General features: G+C 49.9%; 1 protein-coding gene across 1 annotated transcript in view; it reads right to left on the bottom strand.

The window, feature by feature from the left end:
* TECR (trans-2,3-enoyl-CoA reductase) overlaps nt 1-6,297 on the bottom strand; it is a 39,782-nt gene extending 33,485 nt beyond the window's left edge. The window contains exon 1 of the mRNA XM_075577367.1: nt 6,157-6,297. Coding sequence (XP_075433482.1) covers nt 6,157-6,171 — 15 coding nt within the window. The 5' untranslated portion in view covers nt 6,172-6,297. The remainder of the gene's footprint in view (nt 1-6,156) is intronic.
* Nucleotides 6,298-23,777: the final 17,480 nt, after the last annotated feature.

The following is a 23,777-nucleotide window of genomic DNA, read 5'->3' as shown; positions in this document are numbered from 1 at the left end:
CCCCACTCAGAGACCCGGGACCCACACCCACCGAGACCACCCCATACTGCAAGACCCCTCTCAGAGACCCCTACCCTCAGGGACCCGAGACCCCCACCCACAAGACCTAAACTCCCCCTATAGAGTCCTGAGACCCCAAACATTGCAAGACCTCCTCATCTGCAAGATACCCATACATTGAGACTCTCGCTCACTCTCCCTGTCGCTCTACATCCCCCTGGCTGTCTCTTCTACTCCCTCTTGCTTAGGATGTCTGCGAGACCTCTCCGCCCACTAAAATGTCCCTCTGCACCTCTCTCTCCTTCTTAAAGATGTCTCTCCACACCTCCCTGGCTGTCTCTTGGTATTCATTGATCTCAGCACATATCTGGGCTCAGTCCCAGTCCTCTAAAAATAGACCGCTCCCCACCTCCCCCCCCCCCCTGATACAAGTGAGGCAACAGCGCTCAGGGACCGGGAGTGAGAGTGTGCTCGCTGCATTACCCGAGAGAGATACGCGGAGAGGAGACAGTCTCAGAGTGATGCGGAGATCTCGGACTGGAGTGAGACAGTGAGTACCCAGGTGTGGGGACCTGCAGAGCATCGCTCCATCAACCCCTCCATCGCCACACTAACCCATTCCCCCGCAGAGCGTCGCTCCGTGAACCTCCCTCCCCCGCTGAGCGTCGCTCCGTGCACCTCCTTCCCCCGCAGAGCGTCGCTCCGTGAACCCCCCTGCCCCCGCAGAGCGTCGCTCCGTGCACCTCCTTCCCCCGCAGAGTGTCGCTCCGTGAACCTCCTGCCCCCGCAGAGCGTCGCTCCGTGAACCTCCTGCCCCCGCAGAGCGTCGCTCCGTGAACATCCTGCCCCCGCAGAGAGTCGCTCCGTGAACCTCCTGCCCCCGCAGAGCGTCGCTCCGTGAACTTCCTGCCCCCGCAGAGCGTCGCTCCGTGAACCTTCTACCCCCGCAGACTATCGCTCAGTAAACCTCCTGCCCCCGCAGAGGGTCGCTCCATGAACCTCCTGCCCCCGCAGAGCGTCGCTCCGTGAACCTCCTGCCCCCGCAGAGCGTCGCTCCGTGAACCCCCTGCCCCCGCAGAGTGTTGCTCTCTGCATTATCTGGCAGCGCCTCGCCGAGAGGAATAAAATATCAGAGCAAATCCCTGGGGGGGGATTATCACCGCGCAAACCGGCGCGTCCACACGCTACTGCAGAGCGTCGCACCCTGTCATCCCTGCAGCAGCTGCCGGAGCTACAACAAGAAACTGGCATGGGAGGGGTTAACGGACCGACGCTCTGCAGGTCTCTGGCAGGGGAGGGGTCAATGGAGTGATGCTCTGCAGGTCTCCGGCAGGGGAGGGGTTAATGGAGTGATGTTCTGCCGGTCTACGGGAGGGGTTAATGGAGTGATGCTCTGCAGTCTCCGGCATGGGAGGGGTTAATGGAGTGATGCTCTGCAGGTCTCCGGCAGGGGGTTAATGGAGTGATGTTCTGCCGGTCTCCGGGAGGGGTTAATGGAGTGATGCTCTGCAGGTCTCCGGCATGGGAGGGGTTAATAGAGTGATGCTCTGCAGGTCTCCGGCAGGGGAGGGGTTAATGGAGTGATGTTCTGCAGGTCTCCGGGAGGGGTTAATGGAGTGATGCTCTGCAGGTCTCCGGGAGGGGTTAATGGAGTGATGCTCTGCAGGTCTCTGGCAGGGGACGGGTTAATGGAGCGACACTGCAGGTCTCTGGCAAGGACAGGGTTAATGGAGTAAAGCTTGGCAGGTTTCTGGGAGGGGTTAAGGGTGCGACGCTCTGCCGGACTCTCGGGCAGGGGTCGGATTCATGGACTCTGCATGTCTTATCTTTAAACTATACACTACGATAACGCGTGTGCGACACTCCGATAGCGCGTGTACATGTGCAACACGCCGATAACACGTGTGCGACACTCGGATAACGCGTGTGCGTCTGCGACACGCTGATAACGCGTGTGCGACGCTCCGATAACGTGTGTGCATGTGCAACACGCCGATAACACGTGTGCGACACTCCGATAATGCGTGTGCATCTGCGACACGCCGATAACGTGTATGCGACGCTCCGATAACGTGTGTGCATGTGTAACACGCCGATAACACGTGTGCGACACTCCGATAACGCGTGTGCGTCTGCGACACGCCGACAACGCGTGTGCGACGCGCCGACAACGCGTGCGCGACACGCCGACAATGCCTGCGCGACACGCCGACAACCCGTGTGCGACACGCCGACAACGCCTGCGCGACACGACGACAACGCATGCGCGACACGCCGACAAAGCGTGCGCGACACGCCGATAATGCGTGCCCGACTCTCCGACAACGCGTGCGCGACTCTCCGACAACGCGTGCGCAACACTCCGACAACGCGTGTTTGCGCAACACTCCGACAACGCGTGCGCATCAATCCGACAACGCGTGCGCAACACTCCGACAACGCGTGCGCAACACTCCGACAACGCGCGCGCAACACTCCGACAACGCGTGTGCGTGTGCAACACGCTGACAACGCGTGGGCGACACGCCGACGACACGTGCGCAACCCTCCGACAACGCATGCGCAACCCTCCGACGTGTGTGCGTGTGCAAGACACCGATAACGCGTGCGCGACACTTCGACAACGCGTGCGCGACACTCCGACAACGCGTGCGCGACGCGCCGACAACGCATGCGCGACACTCCGACAACGCATGCGCGACACTCCGACAACGCGTGCGCGACACTCCGACAACGCGTGCGCGACACTCCGACAACGCGTGCGCGACACTCCGACAACGCGTGCGCGACACGCCAACAACACGTGTGCGTGTGCGACACTCTGACAACGCGTGTGCGCGTGCGACACTCCGACAACGCGTGTGCGCGCGCGACACACCGACAACGCGTGTGCGCGCGCGACACACCAACGCGTGTGCGCGCGCGACACTCCGACAACGCGTGTGCGTGCGCGACACTCCGACAAGGCGTGTGCAACACTCCCACAAAGCGTGTGCGTGCGCGACACTCCGACAACGCGTGTGCGTGCGCGACACTCCGACAAGGCGTGTGCAACACTCCGACAAAGTGTGTGCGTGCGCAACACTCCGACAACGCGTGTGCGTGCGCAACACTCCGACAACGCGTGTGCAACACTCCGACAAAGCGTGTGCAACACTCCGAAAACGGGTGTGCGTGCGCAACACTCCGACAACGCGTGTGCGACACTCCGACAACGCGTGTGCGACACGCCGACACCGGGTGTGCATGTACAACACTCCGACAACGTGTGTGCGTGTGCAACTCTCCGACAACGGGTGTGCGACACTCCGATAACACGTGTGTGTGCATCACTCCGACACCGCGTGTGCGTGCGCAACACTATGACACAGGGTGTGCGTGCGCAACACTCCGACAACAGGTGTGCAACACTCCGACAACAGGTGTGCAACACTCCGACAACGGGTGTGTGTGCGAAACACTCCGACAACGCGTGTGCAACACTCCAACAACGCGTGTGTGCAACTCCGATAACGCGTGCGCATGTGCGACACTCCGACAACGCGTGTGCGACAATCCGATAACTCGTGTGCATGTGCGACACTCCGATAACGCGTGTGCATGCGCGACACTCCGATAACGCGTGTGCATGTGCGACACTCCGATAACGCGTGTGCATGCGCGACACTCCGATAACGCGTGTGCATGCGCGACACTCCGATAACGCGTGTGCATGTGCGACACTCCGATAACGCGTGTGCATGTGCGACACTCCGATAACGCGTGTGCATGCGCGACACTCCGATAACGCGTGTGCATGTGCGACACTCCGATAACGCGTGTGCATGCGCGACACTCCGATAACGCGTGTGCATGTGCGACACTCCGATAACGCGTGTGCATGCGCGACACTCCGATAACGCCCGTAATATAGTACGCGCGGCACTTATAATCGGCTGTGGTTAGCTAGCCGTTCTATACTAGGGCCACGAACGGCAGTGAGCGTGGAACCGGCAGGCCGGAGGGAAGACTCGGAATAGTCTTTTTGCGCTGCTGCCGCTCGACGTCACACTGTATTACCCAATCAGGCCGCTCGCTTTGCAATGGTGGATATCCGTACAGTTTTACTTTGCCAATTTGCCAGTTTTACTGTCCACAGTTTAGCCAATGGGGTTTTTTTTCCTACTTCCTAACTCATTTTTTTTTTTAAATAAAATAAATGTATTTTTTGAGCTCAGCCGTTTTGATGTGTATTTATTTTCGCTCCTTTCCGTGGCTATCAGTTTAATATATATATATTAATGGTTATTGAGGCAAAAAGTGACACTGTGAGCTCATTTGCAAGTCATTTCCCAGAATCCCTTGCTGCAGTGGAAGTGCTGTATGCTGGGTGATAATGGGGAAAGGCGGGGTTGCAGACCTGTCTAAGACATGCAGATGAGCATACAGTTATATTTGCATATATATATATATATATATATATATATATATATATATATATATATATATATATATATATTTTTTTTTTATGAAGTTGGGTCATTAAACTTAAAAAGCCTGTTTTAATGCTGACATTTCAGTCTCCAGTTACTGTTAGTTTTCCGTATTTACCACTTGATTAGGTATTATACAAAGGGACTATTTTCTTTTTTAAGTGAAAATTGATGGTCGCTGTGACTTGAGATCTGAAGTTTGTACACACAAAAAGTGTGCTTCACGTGCACGAGCATTCGCGCGCAACTATAAAAACAACCCTAAGGCCGCGCTTACAGTGCCGGCGACGCGACCGATGACGTTTACCAAAGTGACGTTTTAAATTTAGGCGGCGCCATAAAGGGGGTGGTAGAGGGACGGAGCTCTCCAATTGGCTACATTGAGAGACCGTCGCCGAAAAAAACAATATATCAGTGACTACCAGATTTTTGGTAGCGCTGTCGCTCCGTCGCTTTGTCGCCGTCACATGCACTATAAGCGCACGCGACGGTGGCAATGCATTTGTTTTGACGCGACGGTCGCGTCGCCGGCACTATAAGCGCAGCCTAACGTATGTGCATGTGCGACACTCCGATAACGCGTGTGCGACACTCCGATAACGCGTGTGCGACACTCCGATAACGCGTGTGCGACACTCCGATAACGCGTGTGCGACACTCCGATAACGCGTGTGCGACACTCCGATAACGCGTGTGCGACACTCCGATAACGCGTGTGCGACACTCAGATAACGCGTGTGCGACACTCAGATAACGCGTGTGCGACACTCAGATAACGTGTGTGCGAGTGCGACACTCAGATAACGCGTGTGCGTGTACGACACTCAGATAACGCGTGTGGCGCAGTACGCTGCATATCTCGGGGAGGGGCGGGGGACCTCTCAAGAGACTTGTCCCCAGAGCTGACACTCTACTGTTCAGTGGTGACACCTGTCCGATCCGCCGGGTGGTCTCAGACCCTTGAGAGCGGGTGTCTCTGAGGTCACACAGTGCTCTGTCCTCCTCGTCCCCCTGCGTGTCTGTCTCTGTCACTGTGAGTGTTTTCTCTGTGCCTGTCAGTTACTGTCACTCTTTCCCTGTCCCTGACACTCTGTCCCTGTCTCTCTCTGTCACTGACACTCTGTCCCTGTCTCACTCTGTCCCTGTCTCTCTCTGTCACTGACACTCTGTCCCTGTCTCTCTGTCACTGACACTCACTGACACTCTGTCCCTGTCACTCTCTGTCACTGACACTCTGTCTCTGTCTCTCTCTGTCACTGACACTCTGTCCCTGTCTCTCTCTGTCACTGACACTCTGTCCCTGTCTCTCTCTGTCACTGACACTCTGTCCCTGTCACTCTCTCGCCAGCACTCTGTTGACACACACTGTCACTCTCTCGCCAGCACTCTCTGTTGACACACACAGTCAGTGACACACATTCTGTGTCACTGACACACTCTATCTTTGTCACTGTCTCTTTAGGTGGGTCAGGCTCCTCCCCTCTCAGTAGCTTCGCTGTCTCACGCGGTTTGTCCCTTTGCGGACCCCGTACAGTCAAGACCCCCTCCCCTTCCCTTTCCCTTTTTTTTTTAATGCTCTGCTTAGGCTGATCGGCCGGTACCACCGCGCAAAGGGGCCCGTGAATGCGCGGAGCTGGGACCTGCACTCAGGACGCATGCGCACAAGCCGCGGACACCCCCTTACCTCATAGTGCTTCATGGTTCCGCCGTTCGCCACGCGCTGCTAGAACACACACACCTCACGGATACCTGCCTGAGCTCGAGCCAGGAGGCGGGGCAAGCGATGGGGGGGGCGGGGTGCCACACAACCAATCACAAACGATGTTGAGGGGAGCGCAGCTAGCCAATCAGGAAGCAGATCACGCTAATCGGGGCGGGTCACCAGCAGTAGGAGAAGGTGCAAAGGGCGGGAGGGGATTGCAGGAGTGATTGACGTCCTGGCCGCCCAATTGCCGCAGGAGACCCGGTGACAACGTGAAGGCATTCAGCCAATACAACCGGCGCCCTGCGGGAAGGGGGCGGGACTTGTGCATCTCAGCACCTGTCATGTTATGTGGATGGGAACAGACACGTGGGTGGGGGGGCAGAGTATAAATATATACAGTATATACATACACAACTCCTATAGGGTTACTGCCAAGGGCCCACGGCTCAAGTCTGTGCGCAAGGGGGACAGAGAAAGTCCTGGACACTAGGATCTTGGTGTGTGTCTATATAGCGCCATTAGTGTACGCAGCGCTTCACAGCGGTAATACACGTCACAATCATATCAATAATACAAATAACAGGTCGTGGGAATAAGCGCTTTCAGACATAAATGTAACATTTCGGAAGAGGAGTCCCTGCTCCGAAGAGCTTACAATCTAAGGTTGCGCTCCCTGCGCGTTCTGTAGCACGCGCTCCCTGCGCGTTCTGTAGCACGCGCGCCCGGCAGGGGGGGGCGGCGGCGCTTGCACAGCGCTTCACCGCAGGTCGCGGTCCTGGGAGAGAGGGAGAGTTTGCGACAGGATGGGGGCGTGGTTGGGGTATAGCAGGGCGTGGCCATAACCTCAGGCGGCTGGTTCGCCCTCATTGACTGAATCGCCGGCGGAGGCGTCGCAAGTTCCTCATACAAAAAAATTGTATGTGTGAAAACTTGCAGTACAGCGCGGCTGCTAAACGTGCGCCGACGCATGTACTGGGCCCGGATAGATTGGGGGGCGGTGCTTGTGCGCTGTAGAACGCACTGGGACCGCAGCCTAATTGGTAGGAAGAACGTACAGATACAATAGGAGGGCATTCTGGTGCGTCTGCAAGGGGCCAAGCTTTAAGTATATATATGATATATATGTGCAAAAGGTGACGGTGTGATAATTTGCATGTCATTTCCCAGAATCCCTTGCTGAAGTGGGAGCACTGTATGCTGGGTGATAATGGTGAAAGGCAGGGTTGCAGACCTGTCTGGCTGCGTCCATAGAGGAGGGAGCAGTGCTGAACCGCGCTGACGCTGAGGCTCGCCTGCTGAAGCCTGTCGGATTTCATGCACATGCAGGCGAGCCAGCAGGCGCAATCGGGAGGCGGGGCAGTGACTTCGCTGGGCCAATAGCCCGTGTCAACGGCACCGTGACGCTGACTGCTTTGCGCTGATTGGATGTTTTCAGCCGACAGCGCGCTGAAAAACAGCTTTGTCGGCTGAAAAATCCAACTCCTCCGCACGCCTGCGGAGGATGCTCGCGTGAGCCCCCTCTCAAGACATCCTCATTGAGGATGCTGGGGCTCAGCGCGGAGCGTCCGCACGGCTCAGCGCTGCTTGTCCTTCTATGGACGCAGCCTAAGACATGTGAATGTGCTCACAAGTGATCTTTTCATGTGCTATATGCAATACGGTGGAGGTTTCTTATCGCCTTTTTCACCCACCATAACATTAAATGTGTATGGTGTATATATATACATATATATATGTACGTATTTATAAAATGTTTTACCAGGGAGTAGTACATTACCTCTCGTTCTCAAGTATGTCCTGGGCACAGAGTTATAACAATACGTGGTTACATTAAATGAACAGGGTTGCTGCCTGAGACACAAGGAGATAAAGTGACTTGCCCAAGGTCACAAGGAGCCGACACCGGGAATGGAACCAGGTTTTCCTGCTTCAAACTAAACGTCATTGTTTACAGAGTCCTGTGCCTTTTACTCACCGAGCCGCTCCTTCTCACTGATAATGTATCAATACAGACGGCCCTCGCTATCCGTCGTTTCGCCTTTTTTACGACAAAAAGATTATCCGGATTATTTTGGTTATATACATGAGGTCACAATCCCAGCAGCGCTCCTTTTGACACAATAAATATAAGGTGGGGTGGGCTTGGGTTTGCAGGGGCTGTGTGTGTTTCTAAATGTCAACTGAAGCCACAACCTCCATATTAATGAACAATTGGTTAACTGAGGAAGAAGTTCATAAGCGACTTGAAAAAATTAAAGTAAATAAGGCACCTTGCCCCGATGACATACATCCAAGAGTTCTCAAGGAGTTAAGCTCAGTAATAGCCAAACCATTATATTTAATATTCAAGGACTCCATTTCCACAGGCTCAGTACCACAAGATTGGCGTAAAGCAGATGTGGTGTCTATATTTAAAAAGGGAGCTAGATCACAACCGGGGAATTACAGACCTGTAAGCCTGACTTCAATAGTAAGGAAACTACTTGAAGGTTTAATACGGGATAATATTCAGGAATACCTAATGGAAAACAAAATTATTAGTAATAGTCAGCATGGATTTATGAAGGATAGATCTTGCCAAACTAACCTTATTTGTTTCTTTGAGGAGGTAAGTAGGAATTTAGACCAGGGTAATGCAGTTGATGTGGTCTACTTAGATTTTGCAAAGGCTTTTGTTACGGTTTCACACAAGAGGTTGGTGTACAAAATAAAGAAAATTGGACTCAGTAATAATATTTGCACCTGGAATGAAAACTGGTTAAAGGACAGACAACAGAGGGTTGTCATAAATGGAACTTTTTCAGGTTGGGTTAAAGTCGTGTGTGGAGTACCTCAAGGATCGGTACTGAGACCCCTGCTTTTTAACTTGTTTATTAATGACATTGAGGTTGGGATCGAGAGCAAAGTCTCCATCTTTGCTGATGATACTAAATTGTGTAAGGTAGTAGAATCAGAGCAGAAGGATATATCATTGGATGATATGACACTGGGGTTTTTTGTTTGCCTTCCTCTGGATCAATAAGTAAGTATAGATATAGGATAAAGTATCTGTTGTCTAAATTTAGCATAGGTTGAACTTGATGGACCTACGTCTTTTTTCAACCTCATCTAATATGTAACTATGTAACTGGTAAACGATTGTAAGGAGGTTTGGGACCCCCTCCCTCGTCTCAAGCTCACTCATCCCACATTTAAATGACAGGTCTTGCTGTGAATGACCTGTGTATAGGGTTGGCAGGTGTCCAGCATTGATCCGGACGGTCCTGTATTTGGACACTGTCCAGTAAAATATTAGTGGCAATACTGGACATGTGTCCAGTATTACCTCTCTGGACATGTATGTGTCCGGTAATACCTCTCTGGACATAGTGACCTGACCGGGTTGGTGGGGGGCGCGGGCTTTCCCTGAGCAGGGAGAGAGCAGGGCTCTTTCTAAGGGGCTAGGCAGCTCCCTCCACCCTGATTGGTTGCATTACCCAGCAGCAGCCAATCGGGAGGAGGTGTCAGGAGTCTGGGGCCATGGAGAGGAGGAAACTGCATGGAGTAGAGAGGTGTGTGTGTGTTTCTCAAGCGCTTCGCACCTTTCACCATTGTGTCCAGTATTGTTGGAGAAGCCGCCTGGAAACCCTAACGGATATGTATAACAGAGAGTCAGCACTCCCCAGCTGGTGTCACAGTGAGGTGCACGGATCAATACGATGTCATACAGGAACTAGCACTCTCAACGCGTGTGAGCAAAGTGAGATTTATTGAATATTGACGTTCCCGTCCCCAACGAGATAAAGGTCAGACCCTGCACCGTCTGCAATCAGCAAATAGGTGCACTGTGCACTGGAAGTACTGTTGCTCTGACCCCTCACCTCGCTGAAGAAGTTTCAGCAACCGCCATCAACAACCCTCCTGCAATCCGCTTATCGGTGTGTGCTGTCAGAGCGTCCCTTAGAAGCTTTCTTACGCATGCAATTTACTATATGCAAAGATCATAATACAAATGGGGTATGTATATATATATGTAGCGGTCATGTAAAATGGCTACAGTCATCTCTCCTGCTGACAGTAAGGCCTGGTAAGTTGTGGGCATGCCAGCAGTAATTATGGAGGTTTGCCCTCACACCCTGGTGGGGTGCCCTGTGTATGGATGGGAGTAGTCACATGCTCTGACTCCATGGTTAGTGATGTCAGAGGTGTGTCAGCTTCCAGAGTGTACATAAGGCACAGCACTGAGTCTAAAGTTAGATCTGCGTCCAGTTCTGGCAGGAGTTCAAGTTCTAGTACTAGCCTGAGTTAATGAGAGTTCTAGTTATGTTATAGTAACTGAGAGGAGACTGTGTCCAGGGACCTGGCACAGGGCAGTGATCCCTGCGGGGATAGGGAATCCCTATCTAAGGAGAGATATACCTTTTAAAGGGAGGCACTGATTGGACATGAGTGGCTAAGAATCTACTGCGAGGGGCAGCTAGCCCACATCAATCAATCAATAAAGATGTTCTCATTCACAAACCCTCTCGTGTACATGTGTGGAGTGAATGTACAGAGAGGAGCACCACGGAGGAGTTCCTCAACAGGATCATCCCCATGCGGACGCAGGGACCCTGATGAGGTGGAGGATCTGCACTGGAACTAGGTGAGACTCAGCACACTACCTCAGCTGCCTGTCTGGACGGGTCCTCCCCACACACCATCATGCGGGAGACTCAGGAGTCCTGTGGCCAACAGGTGCACCACCAGACACTACCACACTGTAATGGGGGCCGGTTAGACCACAGGGGCCAATGTGAGATTGGGTGGGTCAGGCCGGTTCAGAAATACCGTTACATATATATATGTATATATACATATATATAGAGAGAGAGAGAGAGAGGTATCAGTACCGTGTTAGCCGAGCTTCAATAATCAAAAAATAAATAGATGATACCGTTCTGTGGCTAACGAAATGCTTTTATTTGTGCGAGCTTTCGAGATACACTGATCTCTTCTTCCGGCGATGTTACAATGAATGAAGCAAGCAAAAGGTATACTTAAAAACAGTGTCTCTTGGAATGTTATCTGTGCTGGTCCTTCCCCCGGTGTGGATGAGATTAATAGCTATTATTTAACACCTCTAGCCATTAATCTCATCCACACCGGGGGAAGGACAAGCACAGATAACATTCCAAGAGACACTGTTTTTAAGTATACCTTTTGCTTGCTTCATTCATTGTAACATCGCCGGAAGAAGAGATCAGTGTATCTCGAAAGCTCGCACAAATAAAAGCATTTCGTTAGCCACAGAACGGTATCATCTATTTATTTCTTGATTATATATATATTTTTTTGTAGCAGGAGGACTGGTGATCAGTCCAGAGCAGGAGTGTTATTCACTGTGGTTTATTTCTGTCCACAGATGTAAAACAAATACTGTAACACTTTGTGGGGAACACTGTCCGTTTGAGTAACAAAACAAAAACCTACGCCGCTCGGGACGCTAACTAAACTAAATAACTGTGCTAACTCTCACTGGCCAGCTAAGCCGGTTCCCAGTTTAAACATTAGATTGTGTAGTAGAGTTCAATGGGTAACCCTTACCCTCTCAGGTTTAGTGACCTGACAAGCATAGTCCGTTGGCAAGGTAGACTTCCAGGGTCACTGGCTGTACTCTCAGACTGACAGCCTTATGTCAGCCTCTGTGTGAGACACCGGCTGTACTCTCAGACTGACAGCCTTCTCTCAGCCTCTGTGTGAGACACCGGCTGTACTCTCAGACTGACAGCCTTCTCTCAGCCTCTGTGTGAGACACTGGCTGTACTCTCAGGGTGACAGCCTTCTCTCAGCCTCTGTGTGAGACACTGGCTGTACTCTCAGACTGACAGCCTTCTCTCAGCCTCTGTGTGAGACACTGGCTGTACTCTCAGACTGACAGCCTTCTCTCAGCCTCTGTGTGAGACACTGGCTGTACTCTCAGGGTGACAGCCTTCTCTCAGCCTCTGTGTGAGACACTGGCTGTACTCTCAGACTGACAGCCTTCTCTCTGCCTCTGTGTGAGACACTCGCTGTACTCTCAGACTGACAGCCTTCTCTCAGCCTCTGCGTGAGACACTGGCTGTACTCTCAGACTGACAGCCATCTCTCAGCCTCTGTGTGAGACACTGGCTGTACTCTCAGACTGACAGCCTTCTCTCAGCCTCTGTGTGAGACACTGGCTGTAATCTCAGACTGACCGCCTTCTCTCAGCCTCTGTGTGAGACACTGGCTGTACTCTCAGACCGAGCCTTCTCCCAACCTCTGTGTGAGACACTGGCTGTACTCTCAGCCTCTGTGTGAGACACTGGCTGTACTCTCAGCCTCTGTGTGAGACACTGGCTGTACTCTCAGACTGACAGTCTTATCTCAGCCTCTGTGTGAGACACTGGCTGTACTCTCAGCCTCTGTGTGAGACACTGGCTGTACTCTCAGCCTCTGTGTGAGACACTGGCTGTAATCTCAGGGTGACAGCCTTCTCTCAGCCTCTGTGTGAGACACTGGCTGTACTCTCAGACTGACAGTCTTATCTCAGCCTCTGTGTGAGACACTGGCTGTACTCTCAGACTGACAGCCTTCTCTCAGCCTCTGTGTGAGACACTGGCTGTACTCTCAGGGTGACAGCCTTCTCCCAGCCTCTGTGTGAGACACTGGCTGTAATCTCAGACTGACAGCCTTCTCTCAGCCTCTGCGTGAGACACTGGCTGTACTCTCAGACTGACAGCCTTCTCTCAGCCTCTGCGTGAGACACTGGCTGTACTCTCAGACTGACAGCCTTCTCTCAGCCTCTGTGTGAGACACTGGCTGTACTCTCAGACTGACAGCCTTCTCTCAGCCTCTGCGTGAGACACTGGCTGTACTCTCAGACTGACAGCCTTCTCTCAGCCTCTGTGTGAGACACTGGCTGTAATCTCAGACTGACCGCCTTCTCTCAGCCTCTGTGTGAGACACTGGCTGTAATCTCAGACTGACCGCCTTCTCCCAACCTCTGCGTGAGACACTGGCTGTACTCTCAGGGTGACAGCCTTCTCTCAGCCTCTGTGTGAGACACTGGCTGTACTCTCAGACTGACAGCCTTCTCTCAGCCTCTGCGTGAGACACTGGCTGTACTCTCAGACTGACAGCCTTCTCTCAGCCTCTGTGTGAGACACTGGCTGTACTCTCAGCCTCTGTGTGAGACACTGGCTGTACTCTCAGCCTCTGTGTGAGACACTGGCTGTACTCTCAGCCTCTGTGTGAGACACTGGCTGTACTCTCAGGCTGACAGCCTTCTCTCAGCCTCTGCGTGTGACACTGGCTGTACTCTCAGACTGACAGCCTTCTCTCAGCCTCTGCGTGAGACACTGGCTGTACTCTCAGACTGACAGCCTTCTCTCAGCCTCTGTGTGAGACACTGGCTGTACTCTCACACTGACAGCCTTCTCTCAGCCTCTGCGTGAGACACTGGCTGTACTCTCAGACTGACAGCCTTCTCTCAGCCTCTGTGTGAGACACTGGCTGTACTCTCAGACTGACAGCCTTCTCTCAGCCTCTGCGTGAGACACTGGCTGTACTCTCAGACTGACAGCCTTCTCTCAGCCTCTGCGTGAGACACTGGCTGTACTCTCAGACTGACAGCCTTCTCTCAGCCTCTGTGTGAGACACTGGCTGTACTCTCACACTGACAGCCTTCTCTCAGCCTCTGTGTGAGACACTGGCTGTAATCTCAGACTGACCGCCTTCTCTCAGCCTCTGTGTGAGACACTGGCTGTAATCTCAGACTGACCGCCTTCTCCCAACCTCTGCGTGAGACACTGGCTGTACTCTCAGACTGACAGCCTTCTCTCAGCCTCTGCGTGAGACACTGGCTGTACTCTCAGACTGACAGCCTTCTCTCAGCCTCTGTGTGAGACACTGGCTGTAATCTCAGACTGACCGCCTTCTCCCAACCTCTGTGTGAGACACTGGCTGTACTCTCAGACTGACAGCCTTCTCCCAGCCTCTGTGTGAGACACTGGCTGTACTCTCATACTGACAGCCTTCTCTCAGCCTCTGTGTGAGACACTCGCTGTACTCTCAGACTGAGCCTTCTCTCAGCCTCTGCGTGAGACACTGGCTGTAATCTCAGACTGACCGCCTTCTCCCAACCTCTGCGTGAGACACTGGCTGTACTCTCAGACTGACAGCCTTCTCTCAGCCTCTGTGTGAGACACTGGCTGTACTCTCAGACTGACAGCCTTCTCTCAGCCTCTGCGTGAGACACTGGCTGTACTCTCACACTGACAGCCTTCTCTCAGCCTCTGCGTGAGACACTGGCTGTACTCTCAGACTGACAGCCTTCTCTCAGCCTCTGCGTGAGACACTGGCTGTACTCTCAGACTGGCAGCCTTCTCTCAGCCTCTGCGTGAGACACTGGCTGTACTCTCAGACTGACAGCCTTCTCTCAGCCTCTGCGTGAGACACTGGCTGTACTCTCAGACTGACAGCCTTCTCTCAGCCTCTGTGTGAGACACTGGCTGTAATCTCAGACTGACCGCCTTCTCCCAACCTCTGTGTGAGACACTGGCTGTAATCTCAGACTGACAGCCTTCTCTCAGCCTCTGCGTGAGACACTGGCTGTACTCTCAGACTGACAGCCTTCTCTCAGCCTCTGCGTGAGACACTGGCTGTACTCTCAGACTGACAGCCTTCTCTCAGCCTCTGTGTGAGACACTGGCTGTACTCTCAGACTGACAGCCTTCTCTCAGCCTCTGTGTGAGACACTGGCTGTACTCTCAGACTGACAGCCTTCTCTCAGCCTCTGTGTGAGACACTGGCTGTACTCTCAGGGTGACAGCCTTCTCTCAGCCTCTGCGTGAGACACTGGCTGTACTCTCAGGCTGACGGCCTTCTCTCAGCCTCTGTGTGAGACACTGGCTGTACTCTCAGACTGACAGCCTTCTCTCAGCCTCTGTGTGAGACACTGGCTGTACTCTCAGACTGACAGCCTTCTCTCAGCCTCTGTGTGAGACACTGGCTGTACTCTCAGACTGACAGCCTTCTCTCAGCCTCTGCGTGAGACACTGGCTGTACTCTCAGCCTCTGCGTGAGACACTGGCTGTACTCTCAGACTGACAGCCTTCTCTCAGCCTCTGTGTGAGACACTGGCTGTAATCTCAGACTGACCGCCTTCTCTCAGCCTCTGCGTGAGACACTGGCTGTACTCTCACACTGACAGCCTTCTCTCAGCCTCTGTGTGAGACACTGGCTGTACTCTCAGACTGACAGCCTTCTCTCAGCCTCTGTGTGAGACACTGGCTGTACTCTCAGACTGACAGCCTTCTCTCAGCCTCTGCGTGAGACACTGGCTGTACTCTCAGACTGACAGCCTTCTCTCAGCCTCTGTGTGAGACACTGGCTGTAATCTCAGACTGACCGCCTTCTCCCAACCTCTGTGTGAGACACTGGCTGTACTCTCAGACTGACAGCCTTCTCCCAGCCTCTGTGTGAGACACTGGCTGTACTCTCATACTGACAGCCTTCTCACAGCCTCTGTGTGAGACACTGGCTGTACTCTCAGCCTCTGTGTGAGACACTGGCTGTACTCTCAGACTGACAGCCTTCTCTCAGCCTCTGTGTGAGACACTGGCAAAGGGCAGCGGTGGGGCAAAGGGCAGGGGTGGGGGGTGGGGCAAAGCACCGGGGAAGTGAGTGGCCTGTGGGAGGTGAGAGTGCCGGGGAAGGGAGCGGCCTGTGGGAGGTGAGAGTGCCGGGGAAGGGAGCGGCCTGTGGGAGGTGAGAGCGCTGGGGAAGGGAGTGGCCTGTGGGAGGTGAGAGCGCCAGGGAAGGGAGCGGCCTGTGGGAGGTGAGAGCGCCGTGGGAGGTGAGAGCGCCGGGGAAGGGAGCGGCCTGTGGGAGGTGAGAGCGCCGGGGAAGGGAGCGGCCTGTGGGAGGTGAGAGCGCCGGGGAAGGGAGCGGCCTGTGGGAGGTGAGAGCGCCGGGGAAGGGAGCGGCCTGTGGGAAGTGGGAGCGGCCTGTGGGAGGTGAGCGCGCCGGGGAAGGGAGCGGCCTGTGGGAGGTGAGAGCAGGAGAGAGCATGCTCTGGGGGCCAATGAGAGTCGTGGGGGGGCGGGACACAGGGGGGGGACAGACACACCGGCCAATGAGCCGTGGGAGGGTGGGCGGGCAGACGGACCAAGCAAATGGTCTCCAGACATTCACAAACAAGATTTTCGATTATATAGATATAGCTAGTCAAAAAAATGCTGCTAGTATGATGTAATATGCTGCATGCAGAATGGGAACTCAGTGGTTGGGAGGTGGAGTGAGAGGGATATAATATATGCTAAATACTAATGACTTACACGGCCATGCAGAAATGCACTTAAAACAGTTTCTTTCTCTCTCTGCTCCATGTAGAGGGAGAAAGGGGGTGGCCCGGTATTAAAGGGGTTGCACCCCATATGGCCATCCCCTGACCTCACCAGAGAGACAAGGGGTTAACTGGACTGCGGTCCAGGGATGAGGTTTGCACCTTATTATACCTTGAAAATGTATGTTCCCCTGTTCCCATGTTTCATTATAAGCATGTATATTAATGTTTTAAAGTGCATTTCTGTATCTCCAATTCTGGAGGTCGCAGAGAGTTCATATTTGGCCAATATGTGGAGTCACTGTAGGCATTAAAAACTGGCAAAGGTCGACCCACTAAGCCCACCAGAATGGAACTTATTAATATGTGTAGATATTAAAGTGTATATGTATTTTATTTTGGATCTGTTCTGAAAATGCAGACGCCATTTGCTAGGCTAATAGGTCATGAAGGGCAGACGGCTTAGTAGCCTAAGCACGGTGATCAAAAAGTAACTGCCTTGATTGTTACCCAATGTCTAGGGATTAAGTATTAGTCAATCAACAAACTCTGCCAGTCTAATTGTTACCTAAGGGCATGGGTTAGTCTGTGTCTCCACATTAGAGAGTGGATACAGATAATTGTTCACCAATAGGCTGTGTTCAATGTTAAGAATAGGGTTGCACAGGTATATAAACTGTGTCAACCCTACAGTTTTTAGTTGTGCTGGATTGCTGGAGTTGTGCTACTGATACCATCTTGAATGTCACTGGACTGCTGGAGAATTGCTAGCGGATACTTCTCCATCCCCCAACCCTAAGTAAGTGTTACCTTCTTGTCTGTTAATTGTACTATATTGCTGTGTTCACCTTATTTAAGGAATAAATTATATTTTATTATATCTAAGCCTCGTTCAGTTCAACCCAGATATTTGGTGTTCATTATATCTTGTCATAAGCTACCGTGACACTCCAACAACTGATTTTCATGCAATCAAGGTGCTCCACGTCTATTCACAATCAGTGCAGCGGTGATGACGGTACAGGGGGATAGGAATGGTAATAATAAATAATTGACTCACACGGCCGTGTGTGAGTCACCACCCTGCAACGGTATCTTTATCTGGAGTCCGGTAGCCTTGGGGTGTTCTCCCACATCAACACGCGCTCGTAGTAGGTCAGGTGTGAGTGTCCCGTGTATGCCACAGATATCCGGAAAAGTATGAGTTAAAATAATATCTTTAATCGATGGCTACATAAAACAAACAAGGTAAACCACTCACATTGTGGATAAAAACGATGAATAAGGCTTTTTCCGTTTTCTTGCTGCAGGCTGCTCCACTGTCCGCCGCGTCCGGAGTTCAGGGGAAGCAGCAATCGCGAGTCAGGAACTACGGCAGCCGTCAGAGTCCAAAAAGGTCCATGCTCATAGGACAACGCGTTTCGCACTAATTTCATAAATTGCAGGAGCAGCTATGTTGTGTACCTGCTCGAATGCCCATGTGGTTTACAGTATGTGGAACGCACGGCTAGGCCGTTGCGTGTCCGCATACTGGAACACATGGGCAATATTCGACGACATCTACTTAAACACAATGTGTCCAAACACTTCTGTATGCACCATTCCAGAGATCCATCTGGTTTGGTATATAGGGCCATTGAATCAGTACCCCAAAACTGTCGCGGGGGTGACAGACTGAAACATCTCGCTCAACGAGAATCGTACTGGATTTATACACTCCAGACCATGTCACCCGCGGTTCTTAATGTCGATATCGACATAGTGATCCAACTGTATTAAATGAAAGCCACTAAGAGTCTTATCATCCATCATTTTATTTATATTTTCAGCCATGAATTTTAAGTTCACCCGTACCCCCTCTCTTAATTTACATTCTAGTAGCAACCATTATGTACTAACTGTTTGCATTTTTGTATTTTATTTCAATTTCAGAGTACATCATATCATCATGGTCATCTGCTTGTTTCATTTATCTTTTTTATTATTTTATTTTATATTTTCATATATATTATACTTCGGGCGTTCTTTTTAAAGTTATCCTTGTAAGTTGGTATAGTATTCTATTTGTCTCAACTCTGTGCCCAGGACATACTTGAAAATGAGATTACTTCCTGGTAAAATATTTTATAAATAAATTGACCTGTGGAATACTCACAGTATTTTGCTGGTTCGGTTTGCCCACTAGAGGACTCTCTTGAGCTATATCACTGTCTTTTCTCCTCATGTATCCCCAATAAGATTTTTATTGTGTATTTTTATTATATGTATTACACATGTTATTTATTTATTATGCATATTGATTTATATGTATGCACAACATATTGTATCAAGGATGGAATTTTGGTCACGAATCCTCCGGACTCCGTTTTGATGCATAATTGAACAATCTCAGCATACACCTGATTAGAATCAGTCATCCGAAACAGCTATTTAAACCTACCTGCACATCACAACGCTCATGGACCTGACGAAGCACGAATAAGTGCAAAACGCGTTGTCCTTTTTGGACTCTGACGGCTGCCGTAGTTCCTGACTCGCGATTGCTGCTTCCCCTGAACTCCGGACGCGGCGGACAGTGGAGCAGCCTGCAGCAAGAAAACGGAAAAGCCTTATTCATCATTTTTATCCACAATGTGAGTGGTTCACTGTGTTTGTTTTATGTAGCCATCGATTAAAGATATTATTTTAACCCATACTTTTGTGGGCATCTGTGGCATACACGGGACACTCACACCTTACCTACTGTGAGCACATATTGATGTGGGAGAACACCCTAAGGGTACCGGACTCCAGATAAAGATACTGTTGCATGGCGTATCGAGTCAAATGGACCTCGGCCTGTACTTAGGGAAGCAGGAGGTCCCCGTACCTGAAATTAATGTGGTTCAACTCTAGAGACCCCCTGCTTCAATCCTACATATGTAATAAAAATAAAAACAGTGTGATCGCCTGTGAAAACTGTGCAGGGAGACGCAGAAAGAGGGATCGCTTCTTCCAACGCAGCTCTTCCAGACTTAACGCAGTGGGAGTCCCATTCAGAAGCAGGAACCTGTAATGTTGCTGACTGCAAACAGGATACGGACCCGCAGGGCAGAGATAGGGAGTAATACACCGACCTTGGCCTGGGATCAAAGGCCTTGGATGCAAGGGTAATCAGGTACGTTCCGGGGTCGAGGCAGGCAAAGGGTAGTCAGTTCCGGTTCCGAGGCAGGCGGCAGGCAAAGGGTAGACAGGTCCGGTTCCGAGGTCGCGGCAGGCAAAGGGTAGTCAGGTCCGGTTCCGAGGTCGAGACAGGCAGCAGACAAAACAAAGGCAAGGGGGAGCTCAGACAGGACAAGGTAACCAGTACTTTGCACAAGCAAAGACTAGTAGCAATTGCCTGCCTTTTAAAGGCCAGAATCAGCTGCTGGCAATGACAACCAAAGAGAGGCTGATTTCCTGTCAGGGGAGTAAGGGCAGGATTTGCCAGGAAGCAAAATGGCTGTGGTGGCTTCGGACCAGATGATATCACTTCCTGTCAGCATTCATCCTAAATGTTCAGTCAGATCCCTCATAGGACCCCCGCTGCGTTAATCCTGATGGGAAATTAGTGGACTGAGTTTTTGGACGTGGGGAAGCCGAGATCGGGCCGTGGTCAGGCCCTGTTCATCTGCAGTTTCCTTGCGCCCAAAATGCACCTAAATGCTACTCCATCTGTATATACTGTGGGTATAGCATTTGGAGATATCTCCAACATATCCCCTATCCTTTCAATGTTGGCAGAAGTCACCACACGAGGGAGTTCAATCTTCTGAAACATAGCCCACACTCCTGGTGCCCGGATTTCCTCCCACCTGCCATCATTTTGACCGGCATCGCGGGGAATCTGGAACAATGTATCAGCATCCATGTTCTGCCTCCCAGGTCAATATTTCAAACTAAAATTGTAAGTATTTAAATCAAGACAGAACATAAAACACAGACAGAGCTCAGTTTTAGCACATCCAGTGATACTCATACACGGTACAGTGCCTAAATATATATGTATAAATCTCTATTAAGTAAAATGGTCTTTTAGTTTAACATTTTTGGCCAAAATTGTTGTAAGCCCCTGAGCCAACTGCACGGCAGACCACAATTCAGGGGTCCCTAACGCTAATATAAATTCTTAATAACCTGTGTAATAACAGGAAGAATGATTTATAGTAAATCTGTCAATATTAGGTGCAAAGTTCTAAGTCTGATTGAAGCCTTTATTAACCTGTACATTACCAGGAAAAGCACTCTGTATTAGAGTTGTCACAACCATCCTGCAAGCAAACAAGTTCCCCTGTGTGGAAGATGCTATGGAGTGAGCCCTTAACCATTTAAATGTGGGAGGGGGTGAGCTTCAATTAAGTAGGAGGTTGCCACCCTCCAATCAGCCAAGACTAGCTGAAACACAATTGTGAAATATACTGGACACCTAACAAGCTCCTATTGAACCCCCAAAATAACCACAACATATATATAAGCATATGAGTGTCACAGAGGAGTGCTACTGAGCATGGCAATATATATATAAAACCAGAGACAGAACATAAAACACAAACAGAGCTCAGTTTTAGCACATCCAGTGATACTCATACACGGTACAGTGCCTAAATTTACTATAAATCATTCTAAAAAGACCATTTTACTTAATAGATATTTATACATATATATTTAGGCACTGTACCATGTATGAGTATCACTGGATGTGCTAAAACTGAGCTCTGTCTGTGTTTTATGTTCTGTCTCTGGTTTTAAATATATATTGCCATGCTCAGTAGCACTCCTCTGTGACACTCATATGCTTATATATATGTTGTGGTTATTTTGGGGGTTCAATAGGAGCTTGTTAGGTGTCCAGTATATTTCACAATTGTGTTTCAGCTAGTCTTGGCTGATTGGAGGGTGGCAACCTCCTACTTAATTGAAGCTCACCCCTCCCACATTTAAATGGTTAAGGGCTCACTCCATAGCATCTTCCACACAGGGGAACTTGTTTGCTTGCAGGATGGTTGTGACAACTCTAATACAGAGTGCTTTTCCTGGTAATGTACAGGTTAATAAAGGCTTCAATCAGACTTAGAACTTTACAACTAATATTGACAGATTTACTATAAATCAATCTTCCTGTTATCACATTAAGAATTTATATTAGCGTTAGGGACCCCTGAATTGTGGTCTGCCGTACAGTTGGCTCAGGGGCTTACAACAATTTTGGCCAAAAATGTTAAACTAAAAGACCATTTTACTTAATAGAGATTTATACATATATATTTAGGCACTGTACCGTGTATGAGTATCACTGGATGTGCTAAAACTGAGCTCTGTCTGTGTTTTATGTTCTGTCTCTGGTTTTAAATATATATTGCCATGTTCAGTAGCACTCCTCTGTGACACTCATATGCTTATATATATGTTGTGGTTATTTCGGGGGTTCAATAGGAGCTTGTTAGGTGTCCAGTATATTTTAAAATTGTAAGTAGCAAGAGCAGCTAACCATCTGTGTCCCATGGCATACAACTTGGCCGAAGAGAGGCTGTAGGTGAGAGGATTGTTATCGGTGTGAACCACAAAAAGTGCTCCATCTAATCTCAGACACGCTATTAGAGAGGGTTGGGGTTCCTTACAATGTATCTGATCTCAGACGCGCTATTAGAGAGGGTTGGGGTTACTTACAATGCATCTGATCTCAGACTCACTATTAGAGAGGGTTGGGGTTCCTTACAATGCATCTGATCTCAGATGCGCTACTAGAGAGGGTTGGGGTTCCTTACAATGCATTTGATCTCAGATGCGCTACTAGAGAGGGTTGGGGTTCCTTACAATGCATTTGATCTCAGACGCACTATTAGAGAGGGTTGGGACTCCTTAGAATGCATCTGATCTCAGATGCGCTACTAGAGAGGGTTGGGGTTCCTTACAATGCATTTGATCTCAGACTCACTATTAGAGAGGGTCGGGGTACCTTACAATGCATCTGATCTCAGACGCGCTATTAGAGAGGGTTGGGGTTCCTTACAATGCATTTGATCTCAGTCTCACTATTAGAGAGGGTCGGGGTTCCTTACAATGCATCTGATCTCAGACTCACTATTAGAGAGGGTTGGGGCTCCTTACAATGCATTTGATCTCAGACTCACTATTAGAGAGGGTCGGGGTTCCCTACAATGCATCTGATCTCAGACACGCTATTAGAGAGGTTCGGGGCTCCTTACAATGCATCTGATCTCAGGCGCACTATTAGAGAGGGTTGGGGTTCCTTACAATGCATCTGATCTCAGACTCACTATTAGAGAGGGTTGGGGTTCCTCAGAATTTCACATAGGGTTCCTTAACCAGAAAACCACTGATGCAGAGAATGGAAAAAAGAAATTGTCACCAATTGGAAAACATTTTTATTTGGCCAGACGTGGCACAACTACAATGGATGATCCAAGAACATGTATCTTTACCAGATAGAGGTAATAAAGAAAAAACCTTCCCACAGAGAGAATTCCACTGGATAATCCTATTCGATGCAGTATCTCCAAAAGGTTTAAATAAAGGAGAAAATTGCAAATGTTTTCTGAAATAAAAAATGGTAAATACATTAAAGAATATAGCATGAATCCATTTTTTTGCTGCTGCCACATTATTATAAACATGGAAATACCTTTAATAACTGAAATAAGTTAATTGTACCCTTTGTCCCAGTGCTCTTTTTAAAACATCTCTATAACATTTATTTATATATGTGAATAGGATGTTAACTAAGGATAGATACATTTACTGAAGATAAATGATCATTTGTATGGTTGTTTTTTTTTTTACTAATATGTTATTTCCTTCATCAAGGGTTTATATTAGGAATTTTATCATGAGAAAAGGTATTTATACTTACTTGAATACATTATATAGGGATTTAAAGTCATTTGTCTCTATGTATTTTTCTACAATTGGGCATTTAAAATGGCCGCACTTTTCCTTGATTCAATTCTTTGTCCACTGCATATATTCATATGAATTGTACTTACCCTATTACTAGGTTTTAAATGTATTTTGTATAAATGTTGCACTGATGCATAAAACATATAGAATTATATCAAGTGTATACATACTATCTCTTGGTTTATATCAATGTATGTGATCCTGAACGGTCACAGTGAAAGGGTTAGCCTTGTAGGTATATAAGGAAATGTCACTGATGAGCTTCTCCTTACAGCTGACGAAGGGTGGGTGTGGTGTCCTCCATGAAACATTGTGTTTGATACTTGATGTCCCGGCA

The sequence above is a fragment of the Ascaphus truei genome, chromosome 20, assembly GCF_040206685.1.
Source record: "Ascaphus truei isolate aAscTru1 chromosome 20, aAscTru1.hap1, whole genome shotgun sequence".
NCBI lineage: Eukaryota > Metazoa > Chordata > Amphibia > Anura > Ascaphidae > Ascaphus > Ascaphus truei.
The sequence above is the reverse complement of the archived record's forward strand: the minus strand, read 5'-3'. Positions and strand labels throughout refer to the sequence as shown.